At 41.2% G+C, this 24,009-nt stretch overlaps 1 protein-coding gene across 1 annotated transcript in view; it reads left to right on the forward strand.

Annotated features, from left to right (window-relative positions):
* LOC115224308 (isoleucine--tRNA ligase, mitochondrial) overlaps positions 1 to 24,009 on the forward strand; it is a 36,824-nt gene that overhangs the window by 11,298 nt on the left and 1,517 nt on the right. Inside the window, exons 8-22 of the mRNA XM_029795152.2 lie at positions 893 to 1,002; positions 2,564 to 2,730; positions 4,939 to 5,029; positions 6,286 to 6,431; positions 8,407 to 8,567; positions 10,099 to 10,201; positions 12,053 to 12,146; positions 13,445 to 13,553; positions 14,900 to 15,002; positions 15,268 to 15,390; positions 17,032 to 17,163; positions 17,578 to 17,684; positions 19,379 to 19,533; positions 22,179 to 22,366; positions 23,352 to 23,496. Coding sequence (XP_029651012.1) covers positions 893 to 1,002; positions 2,564 to 2,730; positions 4,939 to 5,029; positions 6,286 to 6,431; positions 8,407 to 8,567; positions 10,099 to 10,201; positions 12,053 to 12,146; positions 13,445 to 13,553; positions 14,900 to 15,002; positions 15,268 to 15,390; positions 17,032 to 17,163; positions 17,578 to 17,684; positions 19,379 to 19,533; positions 22,179 to 22,366; positions 23,352 to 23,496 — 1,934 coding nt within the window. The remainder of the gene's footprint in view (positions 1 to 892; positions 1,003 to 2,563; positions 2,731 to 4,938; positions 5,030 to 6,285; positions 6,432 to 8,406; positions 8,568 to 10,098; positions 10,202 to 12,052; positions 12,147 to 13,444; positions 13,554 to 14,899; positions 15,003 to 15,267; positions 15,391 to 17,031; positions 17,164 to 17,577; positions 17,685 to 19,378; positions 19,534 to 22,178; positions 22,367 to 23,351; positions 23,497 to 24,009) is intronic.

Consider the following 24,009-nt stretch of genomic DNA (forward strand, 5'->3'; position numbering starts at 1 on the left):
ACAGCCCTAGCAATGATCATGCTCGGATGGCGCTTTTAACATTCCACTGGCTCGGGTGCCAATCAAATGGTACTGTCATCTGCCATGTCAGCGATTTTGATTTCACTTGCCTTGACAAGTCTTCACAAGCAAAGTTTATTGTCCAATGAATGAAGGATACTCATAATTGGGCTGGTTATACACCACTGGCATAGGCCACGGGTTATGGTCTCACTTGGTTTGCCGGGTCTTCTCAAGCACAGCATATCTCCAAAGGTCTCGGTCACTAGTCATTGTCTCGGTGAGGCCCAATGTTCAAAGGTCATACTTCACCACCTCATCCCAGGTCTTCCTTGGTCTACCTCTTCCACAGGTTCCCTCAACTGCTAGGGTGTGACACTTTTTCACACAGCTGTCCTTATCCATTCGCGACACACCACCATACCAGTGCAATCGTCTCTCTTGCACACCACATCTGATGCTTCTTAAGACCAGCTTTTCTCTCAGGGCACATACATATATATATATTATATATATATATATATATATATATATATATATAGGGCTCCACCAAGGATCAGTTCTCAGACCTCTTATTCATCATTTAATGTCCACACTACCATGCTTGCATGGATCAGAAAGATATATGTTGATACCAACGGCTTGTGGTTTATAGGTGCCAGAGACTTAAACATACACACTTTCACCATATACACACTACTCCTACACACATACATACACTCATGCACTGACACACACACACACACACACACACACACATACACATACATATACACGGGGTTGGATTATCCAGAGTTAGCTACTAGTGTAAGAGAATGAGTGCATATTTGAATTAATCATCAATGCTACTACTACTACTACTAAGCTGTAACTGTTTTTCATTTTTTGTCAGGTACTGCTGTGTGGAAACTGCAGACACCATGTACATATGTTGCGAGGAATTTGTCCCAACTCTTAAAGACATATTGGCATCTCCTGCTGAGGTAACACTGACGTTTGAAGGTGAGTTTCTCTCTCTCTCTCAGTCTCTTGCACGTCGTCTTGTTGCATACACCCCCCACACACGCACACAGAGGCATACATACACGACATTCACACACACACACAGGCATACATACACGACATTTACACACACACACACACAGGCATACATACACGACATTCACACACACATACACTGATGCATACACACTGACACACACAAGCACTCGCACATGTACACTCATGCACTGACACACAAATGTTGACACTCACCAAGGAGACAGTAACACACACACACACACATACACACACACAACAGGCTTCCTTTAGTTTCAATGTTCAATGAAGATGATGATGCGTATATGTATGTGCATGTGTGTGTGTGTGTTCCAATACCTATTTCTTTACTACCCACAAGGGGCTAAACACAGAGAGGACAAACAACGACACCACAAACAGATTAAGTCGATTATATCGACCCCAGTGCGTAACTGGTACTTATTTAATCGACCCCGAAAGGATGAAAGGCAAAGTCGACCTCGGCAGAATTTGAACTCAGACCGTAACGGCAGACAAAATACCACTAAGCATTTTGCCCGGCGTGCTAACGTTTCTACCAGCTCGCCGCTTTCAATATCTTAAACATAGTGTGATGATTTTCAGTGAGCTTCATTGTCCTTCAAGCACTGTTGTTCAGTTCCAGTCTTGCATGACAAAATGCTATCTTACTGGAAAGCAGATGAGGGTTGACAACAGGAGGAGCGTTCGGCTGTAGGAAATCTGCTTCAACTAATTCTATCTGAAGTAGGAAAGGCAAATGTTAAACAATGATGACTGTGTGTGTTTGGTAGGGCTGAAGATCACAAATGTTAAAGTGCTATTATGTGAGTTTGAGCAGCAAACGACCATGTTATATGTCCCAAGCATTTCTCCGCTTACTAAGTAAATAATGCGCATGGCCAGATGCCGCTGTATACGAACTTCAAAAAAGCAAGTTAAATGATTCTTCAGTTTCAATCAACTGAGATGAAAAAAAAAAAAAAAGAAACCACCCAAAGAGAAGTGTTTCTTCATATTATGAATCTTTGAATCTTTGGAAAGCTCAAAGGCAAAGTTGTATCTCTTTCTTTTCTCTCTTTTACTTGTTTCAGTCATTTGACTGCGGCCATGCTGGAGCACCGCCTTTAATCGAGCAACTCGACCCCGGGACTTATTCTTTTGTAAGCCCAGTACTTATTCTATCGGTTCTCTTTTGCCGAACCGCTAAGTTACGGGGACAAACACACCAGCATTGGTTGTCAAGCAATGCTAGGGGGACAAACACAAACACACACGCGCATACATATATATATACATATATACGACAAGCTTCTTTCAGTTTCCGTCTGTGAGAGGGTGACTGTATTTGACTACAACTGCTACTAATACTAATACTGCTGCTGCTGCCACTACTACTACTACTACTACTACTACTACTACTACTACTACCATGACTACTACCACCACTACCGTCACCCCCCCTCACCCCCACCCCATTACCACCACTATTGTTGTTATTAATGCTGTTGTTGTTCAAAACCAGGTTCAGAGCTGTCGTCGATGACATACTGCCACCCACTCAACAACGAAGAACTACCGGTATACTCAGCCAGTCATGTGACATCAACAAAGGGAACCGGCCTCGTCCATACAGCCCCAGCCCATGGACATGATGACTTCCATATTGCTATTGACCATGGACTATCTGTTGTAAGTACTGATGGAAAATTTATCAACTGACTGACCACATATGGTCACTGTCTTGCAAACATAACACGCAATTGCACATGATCACACATGGTCACTCTATAACACAGGCAAACCTGCTCACTGTCACACATGGTTACCCTGTCACACAAGCCATGCATGGTCGCCCTGTTACACACAGTTGCACTTCATTCTGTCACACAGTCACACATGGTCACCTTGTCACATACAGTCACACATGGTTAACCCATCACACTGTTACATATGGTCACCCTGTCACACATAGTCTACATACAGGGAATGAAACTCTAGGTGTGGAAGCAAAACCTGGAATCAAAGGGATCTTAAAGACAACTTAGCAAAGACCAAAGTTCTAAGTAGCAGCAAAAAAACAGACAGAATGTTAATCCCTTTAGGTAATTGGCCCTGTTTTATATGTAGAAAGGGTGTTGGTAGAAATTGTATAGGGTGCACTCAGTTTAAACTGTGGACACAATGAAATAAGCAGTGGAACCACTGGAAGATAGTTCCTGTTACCTAGGAAATCTAAATGGTTGGGGTAAAATGTTAGGGGTGATGTGCTGAAAGTATAGTCACCTGAATAAGAACAGGCTGGAGAAAGTTCGAGACCTATTACCTCTGTTAGTAACAAAAGGCCTCTCACTCAGAGTGACAGGCAGCTTGTATGATGCTTGAGTATAAATGGCAGTGCTACATGGTTGTGAGACTTGAGCTGTGGATGCAGAGGATATGTGACTGTGCCGGTGGCACGTAAAAAGCACCAACCGATCGTGGCCATTGCCAGCCTCCCCTGGCACCCATGCCGGTGGCACGTAAAAAGCACCAACCGATCGTGGCCGTTGCCAGCCTCCCCTGGCAAACATGCCGGTGGCATGTAAAAAGCACCAACTGATCGTGGCCGTTGCCAGCCTCCCCTGGCAAACATGCCAATGGCACGTAAAAAGCACCCATTACACTCACGGAGTGGTTGGCGTTAGGAAGGGCATCCAGCTGTAGAAACACTGCCAGATCTGACTGGAACCTGGTGCAGCCTCCTGGCTTCCCAGACCCCAGTTGAACCGTCCAGCCCATGCAGCATGGAAAAAAGACATTAAACAATGATGATGATGATGTCAGAAAGATAAGAAGCTAGCAGTGTCAGTGTGTATGTATGACAAAATGCAAATGTGTTGAGAGAAAAACTGGGCATAAGAGGCATCAAGTGTGAAATGCAAGAGAGGAGGCTGCGTTGGTATGGTCATGCGATGCAGATGGATAGGGGACAGCTGCATAAAGAAGAGTCGATTTCTAAATATTGAAGGAGTCTGTGGAAGAGGGAAACCCAGGAAGTTATGAGATGTAGGGAAGACTGACCTCAGAATGTTGAGCCTCGTAGAGGAGATGATGGGGGACTAAGATGAATGGCGATATGCTGTGTTTGAGAAGACCCATCCAACTCAGCAAAAATAAAGCCCTGTCAAACCTCCTGCCACAACTCATCTTTTAACACCCATTCCTCCATCACTTTACTGTAGTACTATTCACTTAGATGCTGTAAATGATACCACTTATCCCCATCCCCTTACACTTCTCATTGTATCCCTACTGCTATCCCTTAACGTCCCCTCCTCCCTGACCCACTTCTCTTTCCTTTCCTGACTGGAAGACTTTTAAATGTAAATCTTCTGGGGTAAAGACTGACCTAGGGTAAAATAAATACCACATAAAATGTAATTTCCTCTATAAAATAATTTTACAGAGCGGGAACAGTTATGAAATCTAAAGAAAAAAGAAACAATAAAAAATGTTGTTATATTTGCTTATGTTATTTTATAAATTAACATTGTTCATTGTACTAAAAATTAATATTGTTCATTATAAATAAACATCATTGAACTGTAAATTTACATTTTTTAAAAATTAACATTATTTATTGTCCTTTTTGTAAGTTAACACCATTCAATGTAAAGTAAATTAATATTGTTCATTCTACCATAAACTGTTCATTATACTGTAAATTAACGACTTTCATTGTACCTTAAATTAATGCTGTTTATTGTACAATAAATTAACATTGTTCATTGTACATTATTGTCGTTCATTATACTGTAAATAAACATTGTTCATTGTAGTGTAAATTAATGTTGTTCGTCATACATCCAACACCTGGTTGCTGATACTCTATTTCTATTTTAAAATTCTTCTTTTCAGAAATCATTAATCAGGGAAGATGGCAGTTATTCACCAGAAGCAGGACCTCAACTTGCTAACAAGGTTGTAGGGAAAGATGCCAACGAAACTGGTGTGTATCATATTGTATTTTCCACACTATTTACTTGTCAGTTTATAAACTATAAACGTCGCCCTTTTCAAGCCTAGTCAGGCTCATGGGCCCGGTTTCTGTGGCGTATGTGTTCCCCCCAGCTGGACGGGACGCCAGTCCATCGCAGCGTTACTCAAGAAAACAGGAAGAGAGAGTGAGAGAAAGTTGTGGTGAAAGAGTACAATAGGGGTCGCCACCCCCTGCCGGAGTCTCGTGGAGCTTTTAGGTGTTTTCACTCAATAAACACAGACAACGCCCGGTCTGGGAATCGAAACCGCGATCTTCCGACTGCAAGTCCACTGCCCTAACCACTGGGCCATTGCGCCTCCACTTGTCAATTTATGGCTTTGGGTAAAATAAAATACAGGATGATCAGTTAATTATGATTTTATTCAATGTATTCCCCTCTCAAAGGGGAATACATGGTGATCTTATATCAAGATAAATAGTGCATGACCTTGCAGGTGGAAGCACAGTTAGAATTTTTTTCAGGTTGAGTAGCCCATCCCCTCTCAAAAGGTCCCTGAATAAGGGTTGTTTAAAGATGATGAACGAAGCACCCATGTTTCAAGAGGTGAATTATTCAAACCCCAAAGAATTCCTCTCAACACATGGCTATGATGCTCCCCTGCTACTTCTGCTCATGATCAGAGATGCACATATTGTCAGCCACTAAGGGACATGCTGAACTGGTTAAGGTCAAACAACTGACAAGCAAATTTGTGGTATTGAGCAGAATATTTGCTGTAGTCCATCGTTTATACCAAGTCAAAACGTACATAATAACACTTCCAATCAGTTGACATCAGAAGCCATGGGAGCCAGTGCCTGGCTCTGTATGAAGGCATTTATAATTATTATCACTATTAGCAACAGTAGCAGCACGCCTGCACTACGTTCTGAGTTCAAATTCCGCCGAGGTCGACTTTGCCTTTCATCCTTTTGGGGTCAATTAAATAAGTACCAGTTACTCACTGGGGTCGATATAATCGACTTAATCCGTTTGTCTGTCCTTGTTTGTCCTCTCTGTGTTTAGCCCCTTGTGGGTAGTAAAGAAATAGGTATTCTGCTGAAGTCAACATTGCCTTTCATCCTTTCGTGGTTGTTGAAGCAAGTACCAGTCAAGTACTGGGGTCGATGTGAGCGACTAGGCCCCTCCCCATTAAATTTCATCTCTTGTGTTGATTCTAGAAATAATAATTTGTTATTGTTGTTGTTGTTCTACTTTGTGTCAGTTTTGGAATTACTGGGAGATCATGTGATTAAAGTGGAGGACTTCGTTCACAGTTACCCTTACGATTGGCGCACCAACCAGCCTGTGATCATACGAGCTAGTCTTCAATGGTTCATGGACACCAGCTCTGTGAAGGAGACTGCAATTGTAAGTAGAACTCGATGCTTTTAAGGGACGAAGGTGGACTTGTGGGAAGATGATATGCTTGCAGAAAGTTGGACAGACTTGTGGGAAGGCGGATCGTGGGAGGAGGCTGTGGACTTGTGGAAAGGTGGTGGGCTTGTGGGAAGGCGGATTGTGGGAGGAGGCCGTGGACCTGTGGAAGGGTGGTGGGCTTGTGGGAGGGCAGTGGACTGGTTCTTGTGGGAGAGGGTGGGTTGGTGGGAGAGGGCATGGGCTCGTCTGTAGAATTATGCGGTGAATGGCATTTTTAGAGTGGACTCAGATTGAAAATATTAAAATATTAAACAAGAAATATATTGTTTTGTTGTCGTTGATGTTGCTGTTTAACCCTGGGTTAATTTTTGCTCAAGTAAAACTATGAAAAGAATTCTGTTACTCTCTCATCTCTCAATTTCTTGCTATGTCTAGCTGCTCATGTGACTACACAGGGGCTTCTTCACTGATGCATGTTGGTGAGTCGAGCAAAACAGCATACACCTCTATTGTTTTTATATATACATATATTTGTAATCTAATAAATTTTTGAGGTTCAAGCTGCTGGACTGTTCATCTTATGTGATTCTTTATTGCCCACAAGGGGCTAAACATAGAGGAGACAAACGGATTAAGTCGATTACATCGACCCCAGTGCGTAACTGGTACTTAATTTATCGACCCCGAAAGGATGAAAGGCAAAGTCGACCTCGGCAGAATTTGAGCTCAGAACGCAACGACAGACGCAATACCGCTAAGCATTTCGCCCGGTGTGCTAACGTTTCTGCCAGCTTGCCGCCTGTTCATCTTATGGCCATAAGTTCATCATCATCATCAGCATCATCATATATAGTGCCACAATATATAAACTATAGAATCTATGTATTTGAATGTGTAGGATGGTAGGAAAGGCCTGGTACCAGACTTGCAATATTCAGTTGTTGTCTGCTGGTTGTGTGCTGCATGTGTGTACACATACATCTACATGTCTGTTCGTATATAAGTACACATAGACAAATGTATATGTATACACATATAGGTGCTTGATTCAATACAAAACTGCAGATCCAGCCTAGGAGTGACTTCAAGTTTAGTGTATGTATAAAAGAACTTGCTTCACTATGTAACATGGTGAGCTGAACATGGAACCATGTGGTTTGGAAGCAAGCTTCTTATTTCTTTATTGTCCACAAGGGGCTAAACATAGAGGGGACAAACAAGGAGCGACAAAGGGATTTAGTCGAATACATCGACCCCAGTGCGTAACTGGTACTTAATTTATCAACCCCGAAAGGATGAAAGGCAAAGTCGATCTCGGCGGAATTTGAACTCAGAACGTAACGGCAGATGAAATACCGCTAAGCATCTCACCTGGCGTGCTAACGATTCTGCCAGCTCGCCGCCTTAAGCAAGATTCTTACCACACAGCTACACCTATGCCTGTGCATATATAATATGTATCGTACCTGTCAATGTAATTAATATATTACCTTGTTAAATTACCTCTTGTGGTTCTTATCTGACTTTTATCTCCTCACTTTGCTCTTTTCTTTCTGTTTCTCTCCCTTTTGCAATTTCTCTCTCTCTCTCCCATTCTCTTTCTCTCACACCTATATCCACTCTATCACACATGCAATAATTCTCTCTTTCTCACACATATTTCTGTCTTATTCTCTCTTTCTCTCTCTCTCTCATCTACACTATTCCTCTCTCACTTATTCCCTCCCTCCCTCACATTCTCTTATTAACTTCTATTCTCTCACTCCTTTCTGTTTCTTCACTCCTCACATCAATTCTCATTTCTCTCACACACATTCTCATCTCTCAATCATTCCTCTCTCTCTTTCTCACGCACACACAAACACACATGCACTCCCATACTCATCTTTTCTCTCTCTCTCTCTCCTCTCACACTTGTCACTTACTCTCACACCACCCACTTCTCTTTCTCTCTGTCTCTTCACAGAAATGTCTCGACTCTGTCAACATCTACCCCAAGTCATCACAGAACAGTATGCTGTCCCAGCTAGAATCCAGGACATACTGGTGCATCTCTCGTCAGAGATCTTGGGGGCTGCCCATTCCTGTCTTTTACTGTCGTTCTACTGGAAAACCCTTCATTACAGTGTAATTATTTGACTCCAACTTTATTTCTACCACCAACATCATTATTTGTGTGTATGTATGTGTGTATATGTGTGTGTGTGTATCATCATCATCATTTAACGTCTTCTTTCCATGCTGGCATGGGTTAGACAGTTTGACTGAAACTGGTAAGCCAGAGAGCTGCACCAGGCTCCAGTCTGATTTGGCTTGGTTTCTAACAGCTATTTGCAATAAAGGACCCGAAATACACGTTACGTGATAGCTGGGTGTGCAAAAAATAGCAGCCAAATCTTTCCTTTTCTGGGTAAAGGAGCCGTTTACATGTGAGTTTGATGTCACATTCATTGAAAGCATGCAAAATAACATAGAAAAGAAAAAAAAAACTATGAAACAAAACTTGCATTTTAATTTTACCTGCAGGATGTTTTGTTGATCAGATCAACTGGAACCCTTGTCATTGTAACTGACAGAGTGGCAGTTTATATGTATGTATGTAAGTACATATGTATGCATGTATATGTGTATATATATATATATTATATATATATATATATATATATATATATATATATATATATATATATACACACACACACATATATCAAAATAAGCAACAGGATACCCAGAGTTCAAGGCAAAGTCAACCTTGGCAGAATTTGAACTCAGAACGTAATGGCAAATGAAATACTGCTAAGCATTTTGCCCGACATGCTAACAATTCTGCCAGCTCACCACCCTAATTATATAATATATAATATTAATGATTCATAGCATATATAAATTAGTGAAATATAAAATTTTTATCTATACATATACTATAATAATAGTCTTGTGTTTGTGAATGAGAAAGGAAGGGGTGACAGATGAATAAGGAAGGAAGGGGTGATGTCATACTTGGTAGTGGGATGATGAAAATTGTATGCTGAAAAAATAAATCAAATAGCATTTCAACTCTGTGTGAATATATGTGTGTGTATGTAAAAGGGGGGATATGTGAATGTGTGTGCATGCATGTGTGTGTGCACATGCAATGGAAGTGGGGTAGTTCATCTTTGTTCACTTAGTATTTGGGTTTATTTTTTTGATTTGGTTGAATCTTACTTGGTTTCTATTTTTTTTTGTTGGTCAGTTATTTTTAGTGTTTTGACAGAAAAAGTCATTCTAAAATTGTTTTTTAACGTAAGCGTGCCCAAACAAGTCGAATGCTTACACAGAGCAGGTTTTACAGCCACATCATCCAAACCGACTGGGTGAAACCGGGCTTAGCTGCTAGTTTATACATAAAAGTAGGGGGTGGAGGCACTGAGGGTAGCCATGAGGTGGGGGTGGGGGTGGCCCAAAAAGTTTGAGAACTTCTGCTATAGTGGAAGACACTTGCCCAAGGTGCCATGTAGTGGGACTGAACTCAGTACCACATGGTACAGAAGCAAACTTCTTACCACTCAGCCACACCTGGGCACGTATCTGAATGAAAGTGAGAGAGTTCATATTTGTAATGTTTAATTGTATGTCCTATAATAATTGCTGTTGTTGTTGTTGTCATCTTTTACAGAGACAGTGTCAACCACATCTCTAAGTTATTCCTTGAACACGGCACTGATGTTTGGTGGAAGATGTCTACAGAGGAACTGTTACCTGAGTCTGTTCTACAGAAGGTAGTGTTATAGTTGTGATTGGTCTGTTGTGATATATTGTGTGTGTGTGTGTACAACCATGTGGTGTGTGATGATGTGGTCTGGGGCTGTGTTGGGAAGTGGTATGTGTCGTAGTAGTGAGTGCCACCTTGTTGTGTGATGCTGGGGAGTCATATTTGTTGTCATGGTGTAGTGTTCTGTTGTGTGGTCTGGTCAGTGATGTGGCCTGGTGCTGTGTTGTGTGGTACAGTATTACCTTGTGATGTGGTCTGTGATGTAGTCAAGTGCAGTGTTGGTGAGTGGTACATGTTGTAGTGTGAGCTTTGTAGCATTGCTGACTTAAGACCTGAGCACACTGGGCAGTTTCCCTGGGAGCCGAAGGGTCTAGGGCTCCAATTCAGATCTATGTATGCTCTGTCAATAAAACTTACAGGGCCCAGTATATACTGATTTGCCTGGGAGCCCAATTCTGACCTATGTATGATTTGCCTTTGCTGTCAATAAATAATACTATAGGGACCAGTGCATTGATATGCCTGGGGTTAACATAGGTGTAGGGACCCAATTCTGATATTGTATGTTGTGACTTGCTATCAGTAAGAAATACTATAGGGACCAATGCATTGATTTGTCTGGGGTCCTTGTAGATGTAGGGGGCCCAATTCTGATCTTTATTTGCTGTGCTTTGCTGCCAATAAATAAATTTTATATGGCCCAGTGTATTAATTTGCCTGATGGGGGTGGGAGGACTTATGAGTGTAGGGGGCCCAATTCTGACTTATGTATGATTTGCCTTGCTGTCAATGAATAAATCTTATCGTGCCCAGTAGATTGATTTGCCTGGGGGCTTACAGTACTGCCAATATGGCCCTGTATTGTGGTGTAATATAGCCTTATGGTGCTGTCTGTGATGTAAGCCTAGAGCTGTGTTGTTGTGGTGATCTGGTGTGGTGTAGTGATCTGTTGAATGGTGGTATGTTGCACTTTGTGATGTGTCTTTGGTGCTTAAATTGGTGGTGATGGAACATGTATAATGGGAGATTGGTGGTGGCAGAGGATGTACTGGTGTAATGTGGGTAGTTATAAGGTGTTGGTGGTGTAGTATGCTGACGATGTACATTATTGTTATTTAGCCCCAGGTCTGATGTGACTGGACAGAGAGACAGACCAATCATCAATGATTGCCTTAGGCATAACCATGCTCTCTTTTGGAGTGATGTAGGATGTTATTCGAGTTAAATTTGGCTGCTATTTCTTGTAGGTCGAATGATCATGTAGAAGTCTCTCATAATTGGTCTCACATAAATAGTGCTGCTAGTTACCACAATAAGCTCAGAGTCACTCCCTTTTTGTAGAATACTTAGAAAAAAGGAGCACTCCATCGATTACGACGACGAGGGTCCCTACTGATACAATCAATGGAATAGCTTTCTCGTGAAATTAACATGCAAGTGGCTGAGCACTCCACAGACACGTGTACCCTTAATGTAGTTTTCAGGGAGATTCAGCGTGATACAGAGTGTGACAAGGCTGACCCTTTGAAATACAGATACTACTCATTTTTGCCAGCTGAGTGGACTGGAGCAATGTGAAATAAAGTGTCTTGCTCAAGGACACAACATGTCACCAGGAATTGAACTCATGACCTTTACGATTGTGAATAGAACGCCCTCACCACTAAGCCATGCACCTTCACTGTAGAATACTATGATGATATCATTCAGAATAATTATGTGCTTTTATGATGATTATTATCTCTATGTTAATTACTGTAATTACTGGATGATTGCATTTTCTGTTTTTCTCTCATTTTTTTTTTCTATCTGTTGTCTCTGAAGTCTTTATCATCATTTATTTCCTCTTGTCTTTCAGAGTGGTATAAAGAATTCCTCTGGTTTTGTGAAAGGGGAAGATATTTTGGACATATGGTTTGATAGCGGTGTCTCTTGGGCCTGCATATTACAAGGTAACATTTGTTGTAATTGTTGTTGCTGGTGGTGGTGGTGGCGGTGATGGTTGGCTTCCAGGTCTGCCATCAGCGGGCAGATCCAAGATCAAAGTTATTTCATCCATGACCATCCTGTCTTTTAGTTTCTGAAGAAGCCAGCATTGTCCAATGTCTTTTATTCAACTTTCGGATGTGATTTGAGAGAGGGATTTTGGTTGCTATTTCTGGAGGCCAAGCGACCACAGAATTGCATACTCATTAGATAGTAGCAGATTTTGCCATTGATGGTGGAAATATCAATGAGCATTGCTCCTCCTCCTCCTCCTCCTGGTGGGTGAAGTAAACTTACCTGTATGGGAAACACCTTTAATTAATCTATATAGGATTGTTGGCCTTTGAATTAGAATGTGTACTAAAGTTGATTTAATGTAAATCAACCAAATGCGCAACCCTATTATATCAAAGGACCCTAAGACACTTATTCAGGAGAAACATGAATTGAAATGTAAGAAGAAAATGATTTTTTACTAAATAAATTTTCAAAATGTATAACATGTGTATATATATATATATATATATATATATATATAAATATATATATATATATATATATATAAATATATATATATATACATCATCATCATCGTTTAACGTCTGCTTTCCATGCTGGCATGGATCGGACGGTTTGACCGGAGTCTGGGAAGCCAGGAGGCTGCACTAGGCTCCAGTCTGATCTGGCAGTGTTTCTACAGCTGGATGCCCTTCCTAATGCCAACCACTCTGAGAGTGTAGTGGGTGTTTTTTTATGTGCCATTGGCATAAAGGCCTGAGGGGGCTGGCATCAACCACAATCGGATGGTGCTTTTTACATGTGACCGGCACAGGAGCCAGTCAGAGCAAGCAGACTGGCAGAATTGTTAGCATGTTGGACAGAATGCTTAGTGGCATTTTGTCTTTCTTTGCAATCAAAGTTCAAATACAACCAAGGTCAACTTTGTCTTTCATCCTTTTGAAATCAAGGAAATATTTACCAGTTGAGCACAGGGATCAATATAACTGATTAGCCCCACTATCACCTGGCAAAAGTTTCAGGCATTGTGCCTATAGTAGAAGGGTATTTAGTTAAATCCCATAATCTTCTGAGTACAAGTTCTCTGTGAGTTGACTTGGCCTTTCATTCCCTCTTTCAAGGTCATTTAGACAAGTACCTGCTTTATATTAGTGTTTGTTCATTCAACTTCTAGTTTATAACTTGTGACCTTGTCTTCCATTTTTAACTTTCCTATTTGCTTTACATTTGGCCTTTCTATCTCCAGATTCTAATGAAGAAGCTGATGTCTATTTGGAAGGACTTGACCAGTTTGGGGGCTGGTTTTTGTCCTCTCTTCTCACCAGTGTGGCCCTCAATGAAAAGCCCCCTTTCAAGTGAGTTATCCCGTATTTGAAATTATTTTTTTTATTGCTATCTAGATTGTCTTTTTTTAATTTCATCCTTTACTTCATACTTGTTTTAGTCATTGGACTGTGGCCATGCTGGGGCACTGCCTTGAAAGGTTTTCAGTTGAATAGATTGCTCCCCCACCAGGACTTTTAATTATGGTACTTTTTCCATCAGTCTCTCATACCAAATCGCTAAGTTACAGGGACATAAACAAACCAACACTGGTTATGGAGAAGGGTGGGGACAAACATACAAGGACACACACATAATTACATACATACACACACACATAAACACACATGTATAAATATACATATATATGTATACATACATATGTATATATACATGTATATATGTATACATACATATGTGTGTGTGTATATATATATATCATACAAATAAACCATTTAAACATCTGTAATTCTCCATTTTCTCCCTTTCATCATTATTAACAATATGTATTACTATAATAATCCTTAACATATTGCCGAGCCTTTCTCTTTATATGATAGGGATTAACCAGTGAGATTTTTGGATTGTTTAATCCCTAGTGAGGACCTGACATCCTCAAATTGACTGACTATACAGTATATATATATAAGAGAAGAAAATGGATATAATAACAATGGAAAACTCGTGGTTTATACTGGCATGTCTTTAATTAAATAGGTAACAAAGAAGCAGAGATGAGGGTGGCATTTACGATCGTTTCGATTTACTGGTCTAAGTAAATCTCTTCAGAATGCAAAGATAGATAGATAGATGCATCGGTTAGGATGCGAAAGTGATTGATACATATGTGATGGTGATGTAAACAAATTGGTAATTCTTACATTGAAATTTTGTTCGTGCAATGGTAAATTCGCTGAGTAGAGGTTTGCCTGTGGTAGATTGGTTAGTTTCGTTGGGAAATTAGGGTGGGGTGAATATTATTTAGGTGCGAGCCATCTTGTTTAATTAAGCACATGTGTGTGTGTGTGTGCATATGCACACAATTTTCAGCTACGAAATTCATTGACAAGGCGTTGACTTGTCATAGGGTATAGTAGAAGACACTTACCCAAGGTGCTGCGCAGTGTGACTGAATCTGAAACCGCATAATCGCAAAACAAGCTTTAAACCACACAGCCATGATTGCACTTATACAAATATTCTTTCAACACATTTTCTATAACATTAACCACAGACACTTTTATGCAGCTCTTTCTTTGTATGTGCATTCACTTAGAGGTCCCTGTTAAACATCAGTTCATAGCTGTGTGTAGGTGTATATAAGCTGCACACAATCAACTGCATCACTGCACTATCATCTGTGTTGTTGTCTTTACAGGTCTCTTGTGGTTCATGGGTTCACAGTTGATGCGGATGGCAAGAAAATGTCCAAATCTGTCGGAAATGTCATAGATCCGATGGATGTTGTGGATGGATCCAAGGTAGGCATATTTGGCTTACATGTGATGTTATAGGCTTTTATCCTATTCATTCTCCGATGTTCTCACACACACACATTCTTTTTTTCTTATGGTCATGTGCTGCGGTGGTTGCCAACCTCCTACTTCTGTCCAACAGCAGTTTACTCTCCTCCTCCTCCTCCTCATCATCATCATCATCATCATCCTCCTTCTCCTCCTCCTCCTCCTCTAATAGATAGTCTCTCATCACTGACTTTGTATTTTTTGTGGGTTTCTTCCATTTCAGGCCAGTGGTATTCCATCCTACGGAGCTGATGTCCTGCGATGGTGGGTGGCCACTTCGGGACTACAGAGTAACATCCCCATCGGAAGTTCAATCCTCACCAGGTGTAACGAGGAAGTATTTCGGGTGAGTGAGAATGAAAATTTTACATAATAATAATAACAATAATAATAATAATAATAAAAATAATAGCACTTTCTACTTTAGGCACAAGGCCTGAAATATTTTGTAGAGGGGTGCTGTCAATTACATCGACCTCAGTACTCCACTGGTACTTATTTTATTGACCCTCAGAGGATGAAAGGTAAAGTTGACTTCGGCAAAATTTGAATTCAGAATGTAGACGGACAAAATGCCACTAAGCATTCTGCCTGTTATGCTAATGATTCTGCCAGCTTGTCACTTTAGCATCATCATCATGATAATAATCTACTATAATAATACTCTTGTGTTTTTCTCCATCACAACATGTGAATGAGAAAGGAAGGGGTGATAGATGAATAAGGAAGGGAGGGGTGATGGCAAACTGGTAGTGGGAGCTATAGTAGAAGACACTTGCCCAAAGTGCCACACAGTGGGATTGAACCCCGGAACCATGTAGCTGGTAAGCAAGCTACTTACCACACAGCCATTCCTGTGCCTATGTATGTATGTATGTATATATGTCATGTATGTTACATATATATATGTGTGATATGTAATGAGTACATTTGTTGGTGTGCCTGTGTCTGTTACTGTGTGAGTATATGTAAAAGGGAGGTATGTGAATGTGTGTGTGTGTGTGTGTGTGCAATGGATGTGGGATGGTAAACATTCAACGCTGAAAAGAAAAATCAAACAGCGTTTCAACTCTGAGTATATGTGTGTGTACAAGGGAAGTATGTGAATGTTTGTATGTGTGAACAAGCTTTCTTTCAGTAACAAATGATGATCGATGTCACAGCAAGCCAAGTAAAATCGCAAGTGTGGCAGATACCGGTGTCACACAAATGGCACATAAAAGCACCCATTACACTCTCAGAGTGGTTGGCATTAAGAAGGGCCATCCAGCTGTAGAAAGCCATGCCAAATCAGACTGAAATCTGGTGCAGCCTCCTAGCATGCCAGCCTGGTCAAACCATCCAACCTATACCAGTATGGACAGCAGACATTAACTGATGATGATGATGATGATCTCAAAAGACAAACATTAGATAACATTGACTAGTGTATTAATTTTATTTACCATCCATATATTCTTTTACTCTTTTACTTGTTTCAGTCATTTGACTGTGGCCATGCTGGAGCACCGCCTTTAGTCGAGCAAACCGACCCCAGGACTTATTCTTTGTAAGCCTAGTACTTATTCTATCGGTCTCTTTTTGCCAAACCGCTAAGTTATGGGGACGTAAACGCGCCAGCATCGGTTGTCAAGCGATGCTGGGGGGACAAACACACACATATGCATACATATATACGATGGGCTTCTGTTCAGTTTCCGTCTACCAAATCCACTCACAAAGCTTTGGTTGGCCCAAAGCTATAGTAGAAGACACTTGCCCAAGGTGCCACACAGTGGGACTGAACCCCAGAACCACGTAGCTGGTAAGGAAGCTACTTACCACACAGCCACTCCTATGCCTATGTATGTATGTATATATGTCATGTATGTCACATATATATATGTGTGATATGTAAGGAGTACATTTGTTGGTGTGCCTGTGTCTGTTGCATACATGTAACATGAAGATGTAACATAATGTTGTTGTTTTTGTTTGTTTGTTGCAGTTACGCAAGACTTGCCGGTTCCTGTTGGGTAATCTCTGGGATTTCACACCTGACAAAGACAGCGTCTCCTACAACCAGCTGCTTGCACAGGACAGCTATATGTTGCACCTGCTGCATGACTTTGCACTCAAGGTAAGGATACATGTGAGTGTGTGTGTTTGTGTGTGTGTGTGTGTGTGTGTGTGTGTGTCTAGTTGTAAGAGGAAGATTGTACACACACACTCTTCCTCATACAACTAGACTCTTCTTCACCACACATATATATATACATACACCCACACATATATGCACACATAGACACATATGCACACACATAAACATGCACCCACACATACATGTACACATACACACATACATACACATATACACTCCTTCAGATCTACTGGATGCCTATTCTTATGTCACTTACCAATGAGACCCTTGCACTCATGAAATTTGCCAAAAGTACTGTTGTTGCACTCTTTATAAGCCAAACATTCCACCAGGTCTGACCTGTGAGTCATCCACAAAAACTGCTCATGATGATGATGTATGTGTTTGTTGCAGGCGATCCAACTTTATGCTGACCATCGTTACAATAAAGTCACTTCTATTGTTGACCGCTTCATCAGTGCTGATGTATCCAGTTTCTACAGTTCCATTATCAAAGACAGGTATAAAGTCTTCTCTCTCTCACTGTCTCTCTCCCTCACTCTCTCTCTCTCTGTCTCCCTCTCTCTCACTGTCTCTCTCTCCCTCTCTCTCACTCTCTCTCTCTCTCTCTCTCTCTCTCTCTCTCTCTCTCTGCTTTTATGTGTATGACCAAATGTGTGTATTTCTGTGTGAGTCAAGTTACAGGATTCTGTTTATGAGGTGGGGATGGGGGGATGTAAACACTCATCGTTTTTACTCATACGATGAAAGCACCTACACTCACACGCATATGCTCCCCCCACATGCACACACTTGGATATACATATACACATGGCAGGCTTCTGTACAATCTCTTTCCATCAGCTGTTGCACACAGGGCATTTGTTGGTCTGGGATATTCTTACTCTTTTGCTTGTTTCAGTCATTTGACTGCGGCCATGCTGGAGCACTGCCTTTAGTCGAGCAAATCGACCCCAGGACTTATTCTTTGTAAGCCTAGTACTTATTCTATCGGTCTCTTTTGCTGAACCACTAAGTTACGGGGATGTAAACACACCAGCATCAATTGTCAAGTGATGTTGGGGGGACAAACACAGACACACAAACACATACACACGGATACATATATACATACATATATACGACGGGCTTCTTTCAGTTTCCATCTACCAAATCCACTCACAAGGCTTTGGTCGGCCTGAGGTTATAGTAGAAGACACTTGCCCAAGGTGCCACGCAGTGGGAATGAACCCGGAACTATGCGGTTGGTAAGCAAGCTACTTACCACACAGCCACACCTGCAAACTTTTAAGTCACACAGCCATGTGTGTGTGTGTGTGTGTGTGTTAGCATGTGTTCATAGCCGCATATCTTTGCCTTGTTACCATCTTGCTGGTGACATTGCTTCTAATTCCCATAAACAAAATGTCTGGGAAAACTGGGTGTAAAAAAATAAGGATTATGTACATATATATATGCATGTATGTGTACAAATATATGTCTATATATGTATATTTATATATGTATGTCTATGTATGTGTGTACAAATGTATATTTGTGTGTGTGTATGTATATATATGTGTGTGTGTATGTGGAAGTGTGTAGTTTAGTGGTTATGGTGTTGGACAACTGTAAGATTGTGGTTTCAATTCCTGGACTGAGTGATGCATTGTGTTCTTGAGCAAGACACTTTATTTCATGTTGCTCCAGTCCACTCAGCTGGCAAACATGAGTGATCCTGTCTGGTGAAGGAATATATACCCCACAGAAACTGGGAAACTAGAATGACAAGCCTATATCACTTAGAAAGGACCTTTGATCTGTGTGCGTGCATATTTGTGTGCGTACATATGTATATATATATATATATATATATATATATATATATATATATATACATACATGTACAGGGTGGCCCAAAAGTAGGTTTACAGTTATTCAACTATCTCTTTCGCATTCATATATTAACAGTTTAGATCTTAATTATAAAAAAAAATATGAAACCATTATTCTATGCTAATTTAGTTAATTTTATCAAGCTCCCTTTTCAGTTTGTAACATGAAAATTTAAATGTAATAAAATGTTTTAAAAAACATTCAAAGTGCCTATGTGAAAACTGTAGACCTACTTTTGGGCCACCCTGTATATATAAATATATATATATATACACAATATATATATATATATGTATAGTGTATAAGCTTATCCTTACAGGTGTTACTGTGACAGTAGAGACAGCCTTGCGAGAAGGTCCTGCCAGACAGTCCAGTACAATATATTAGATGTTCTGATTAGGCTTTTGGCACCAATTCTGCCACACTTTGCCGAGGAAGTCTTCCAATATTTACCAAAATTACAACACCAACAAGGTAACAACATCAGTTTCCTTTCCTTCCATGTCAGTCTCTCCTTCCCTGCATGCCTCTCTGTCTATATTGCTGTTTGTCTGTCTTCCAACCACTGTTACTCACCTGCCTACCTACTTATCTACCTACCATCCATCCTTCCTGCCCCACCTATCTCTCTCTCTCTCTCACACACACAAATGAATAAATAGAGTTTCAGAGATGTTTATTATGCGAACCAGTCAAACTTTTCCCTATTTCAAAAGAAAGCTTTTTTCCATTAGAACCATAAATAAATTTATATAACCTTTTCAATTTCCATCCAGCTTCACTCAGAATTCCTGGGACGGGCAAGGTGGGAGATAAATTCCTCAGGCACCTTCTGTACAGGCTCCTATCAGAAGCAACCATCATTACACTTCCCTGCTGGATCCCGAAATATCACCAACTCAGACTAAGGATATTATCCAACCATCTCATTCTAGGTCGACCCCTAGGTCTCCTACCAGTCAAAGGGTAGAGTCTTCAGGTACCTCCTCCATAATGTCTTATCAGAAGCAACCATCATTACACTTCCCTGCTGGATCTCCAAGCATGACCAACTCAGACTATGGACATTATCCAGCCATCTCATTCTTGGTCTACCCCTTGGTCTCCTACCAATTGGCTTGGTTTGAAAAATCCATTTTGCAATTCTTTCCTGTGACATTCTAATCACATGTCCATAATATCAGAGCCATGACCTCTCAATGCAGAGAAGTGGTGGCTCAATCTGGAGAGACTGCCTGATTGCTGAGCTACACACCCTGTCAAGTAATACCTACTACTTCAGAAATCCTTTAGCAGACCTCCATTTCATCCACTTAGTATTCATGATTATTTCAGTCACTACCCAACATTCATGACCAACTCCATCAATATTATCCAACCATTTCATTCTTGGTCCACCCCTTTGTCTCCTGCCTTATCTTGATTAATCCATCATGCAATTCTTTCCTGCAACATTCTAATCACATGTCCATAGTAGTGGAGCTGTGACTTCTCAATGCAGAGAAGTGGTGGCTCAACCTGGAGAGACTCCATGATCTTTGAGTTAAACATCCTGTTAAGTAATGCTAGTCTAGAGATCCTTTAGTGGACCACATTTCAGCCACTTGTATTCGTGATTGTACACTTGGTCATCACCCAACATTCCGGACTAACTGCGACTATGGACATTATCCAACCATCTCATTCTTGGTCTACCCCTTAGGTCTTCTGCTGGTTGGTGCAGCTTAAAGAATCTGTCTTGAAATTTTTTCATGCAACATTCCAATCACATGTCTATACTACCTGAGCTGTGATCCCTCGATGCAGAGACGTAGTGGCCTGACCTGGAGAGATGCCCTGATCTCTGAGCAAGATCTTTCAGAAGAAAGCCATTTCAGCCACTTGCTTTTGTGATTGTACTCTTTCAGTCATTACCCAACATTTATGAACATAGGTAAGGATTGGCACAAAAACTGAATTGAACATAAGACACTTTAAGCTATTCCATCCATTGTCTTGTCTGTAACATTGTGGGGCATAAACTGTGTAAATTTAGATCTTTGGCCCTTTAGAATTTAAACTGGCCAAATCCATGTAAAAAGCATCCAGTTCACACTGTGAAGTGGTTGAAATTTGAAAGGGCATCCAGCTGTAAAAACTGCCAAAGCAAACCTCACCAATGTTTGTATCATGTAAAAAGCACCCAGGTCACTCTGTAAAGTGGTTGGCATTAGGAAGGGCATCCAGCTGCAGAAACCATGCCGAAACAGACAGTAAAGTCTGGTGCAGTCTTCTGTCTTGCCAGCTCTTGTCAAACTGTCCAACCCATGCCAGCATGGAAAACAGACATTAAATGATGATGATGATGATGATGATATCTGGCCAAAACATTCTACCTGTTTTATATTAAAATTAGCCATATCTGGTCTTTCACACCTACCCTGTAATGCCATTCTTGAAATAAACCACCATATCATCAAAGTTTCAAAGCTGCAGGGTCATAAATGATTAATTTAGAACAATGTGAATAAATAAGCCTTAAATTTGGAGGGAGAGATCTGAATGTTGAAGGGGTAACAAGATAAAGAAATGGATAGCATTTAGTTGTTGAGTATGATGTCTGCTTCTGGTTTGTAAGTTTTAAAATTTGTTGAAATGGAAAAGTGCATAAAAATTATGAATAAATCACAAACACCATTGCTGATATGAATAAATACTTATTTCTTTAATACCCACAAGGGGCTAAACATAGAGGGGACAAACAAGGACAGACATAGTTATTAAGTCGATTACATCGACCCCAGTGCGTATTCTCCACAGCTAATTCCATCACCACCCATGTCACCACTGGCACCATCACCACCACCACCACCACCAAAACCATCATATCATGACTACCACTATCATTACCATCACCACCTCCACAACCAAGACTACCACCACCACCTCCACAACCAAGACTACCACCACCACTAAAACCGTCACCTTCATCACCACCACCATTATCACCAAAACCATCACAACTACCATCACCATCAGCGCTACATTATCGTCCCTCTGCTACCACAAAGGCAAAGCTGATATAAATAAATGCTAACCACTCCTTTTTTTTTTTTTTTGTCTCCATTTCATGTCCCCAGATTGTAACAGTCTGTTCAAGACTAAAGGCCACAACATCAACCCAGAATGGGAAGATTTAGCAGGTTACCACAGTTTTCAACCAAGTCTGCAGATCAAGGCCCGGTTCAACGAAATGATTGGTCCAGAGACCCCTTCCTCCTTTGATGTCATCATCTGGGCTTCTGGTGACCTTTATAATAACCTTAAGGTGAGTGCACACACACACACACACACACACACTATACATGTACATACATAGGTTACATACATAGACACAAGCATATCATCATCATTTAATGTCTTTTGCCCATGCTGGCATGGGTTGGACAGTTTGACCCCTCAAGGACAACAGATGAGGATTTAAAACTTTTTTTAATATATTGGAGAGTTGGGTAATTAACCAAGGGGGGTAATTGTCCTAGAGGGAGCAATTGTCCTCGGTGGGTAATTGTCCTGATACGAGCTGGAGAGCTGCACCAGACTCCAGTGTGATTTGGTATGGTTTCTACAGCTGGATGCCCTTCCTAATACCAACCACTTTACAGAGTGTGCTGGATGCTCTTATATGGCACTATGCCAGTGCTTTTCAAGCTTTTTGCTGGAGCGGAACCCCAAGGAAACATTCCACTGGCTCGAGGAACCCCTGTGCAATAATTTAATAGTCTTATGCACACATATCTGCACAGGAGAATTAAAAATTACTGCCGATTTTAGCAGTTTTGTAACTTCTTGCAGAACCCCTGGACTGTACTGGCGGAACCCTAAGGTTCTGCGGAACCCCAGTTGAAAACCACTGCACTATGCAGACACTTTTATATGGTGCTGAATGAGCGCCTTTACGTGGTACTGCATAGGTGCTTATATGTTGCACCACACAGGTGCTTGTACATGCTGCTGCATGGGCACTTTTATGTGGTACTGCCATGAGTGCTTTACACGATCAGAAGGATCGATCCTAACACTTCTGCTGCAGAGCAAGGGTCTTCATGAGTACAGCAAGGTGCCAGTAATTATCGGCCCTTTGTCATCTTGCCTGAAAGCTTTGGCATCTCGAGGTCATTCTTCAGTACTTCATCCCATGTCTTCCTGGGTCTCCCTCTTCCACATGTTCCATACACACACACACACACACACACACACACACACACACATACATGCACATATACATATGCACACATTCTGTTTGTTTTCAGGTGTTACAGCCCACCTATGTATCGACTAATTCTGCCCTTGTGGAGATCTTGCAAGCATCACAAGTTTCCCTTAGCAACCAGAGACTGGATTCTGCCATGGACGACGTTGAATTGGTAACTGCCTCTTGTTCGTTATATAAACCAGGTGAGGTCTTCCTTTTAATCCCCACTCAACTCAAACACTCACTCTCAACTGTAACTTCCTCTACTCAACTACTCCACACCACACCTCACCACCAAAACCCCGCTACACTATGAATATGTGACTTGGTAAGTCCAGGGTACCCTCTACTTTGAAATCCACCAAAGGAACTTCCTATAGGAAGTGGAGTGGCTGTGTAGTAAGACATTAGCTTCCCAACCTCACGGTTCCAGGTTCAGTCCCACTGTGTCATACCTTGGGTTAGTGTCTTCTACAATAGCCTCAGGCTGACCAAGCCCTTGTGAGTGAATTTGGTAGGTGGAAACTGAAAGAAGCCCATTCATCATCATCATCATCATTTAGTATCCGCTTTCCATGGGTTGGACGGTTCAACTGGGGTTTGGGAAGCCAGATGGCTGAACCAGGCCCAGTCTGATCTGGCAGTGTTTCTACAGCTGGATGCCCTTCCTAACGCCAACCACTCTGGGAGTGTAGTGGGTGCTTTTTACGTGCCAC

This window comes from Octopus sinensis, linkage group LG25 (assembly GCF_006345805.1).
Source record: "Octopus sinensis linkage group LG25, ASM634580v1, whole genome shotgun sequence".
Lineage (NCBI taxonomy): Eukaryota > Metazoa > Mollusca > Cephalopoda > Octopoda > Octopodidae > Octopus > Octopus sinensis.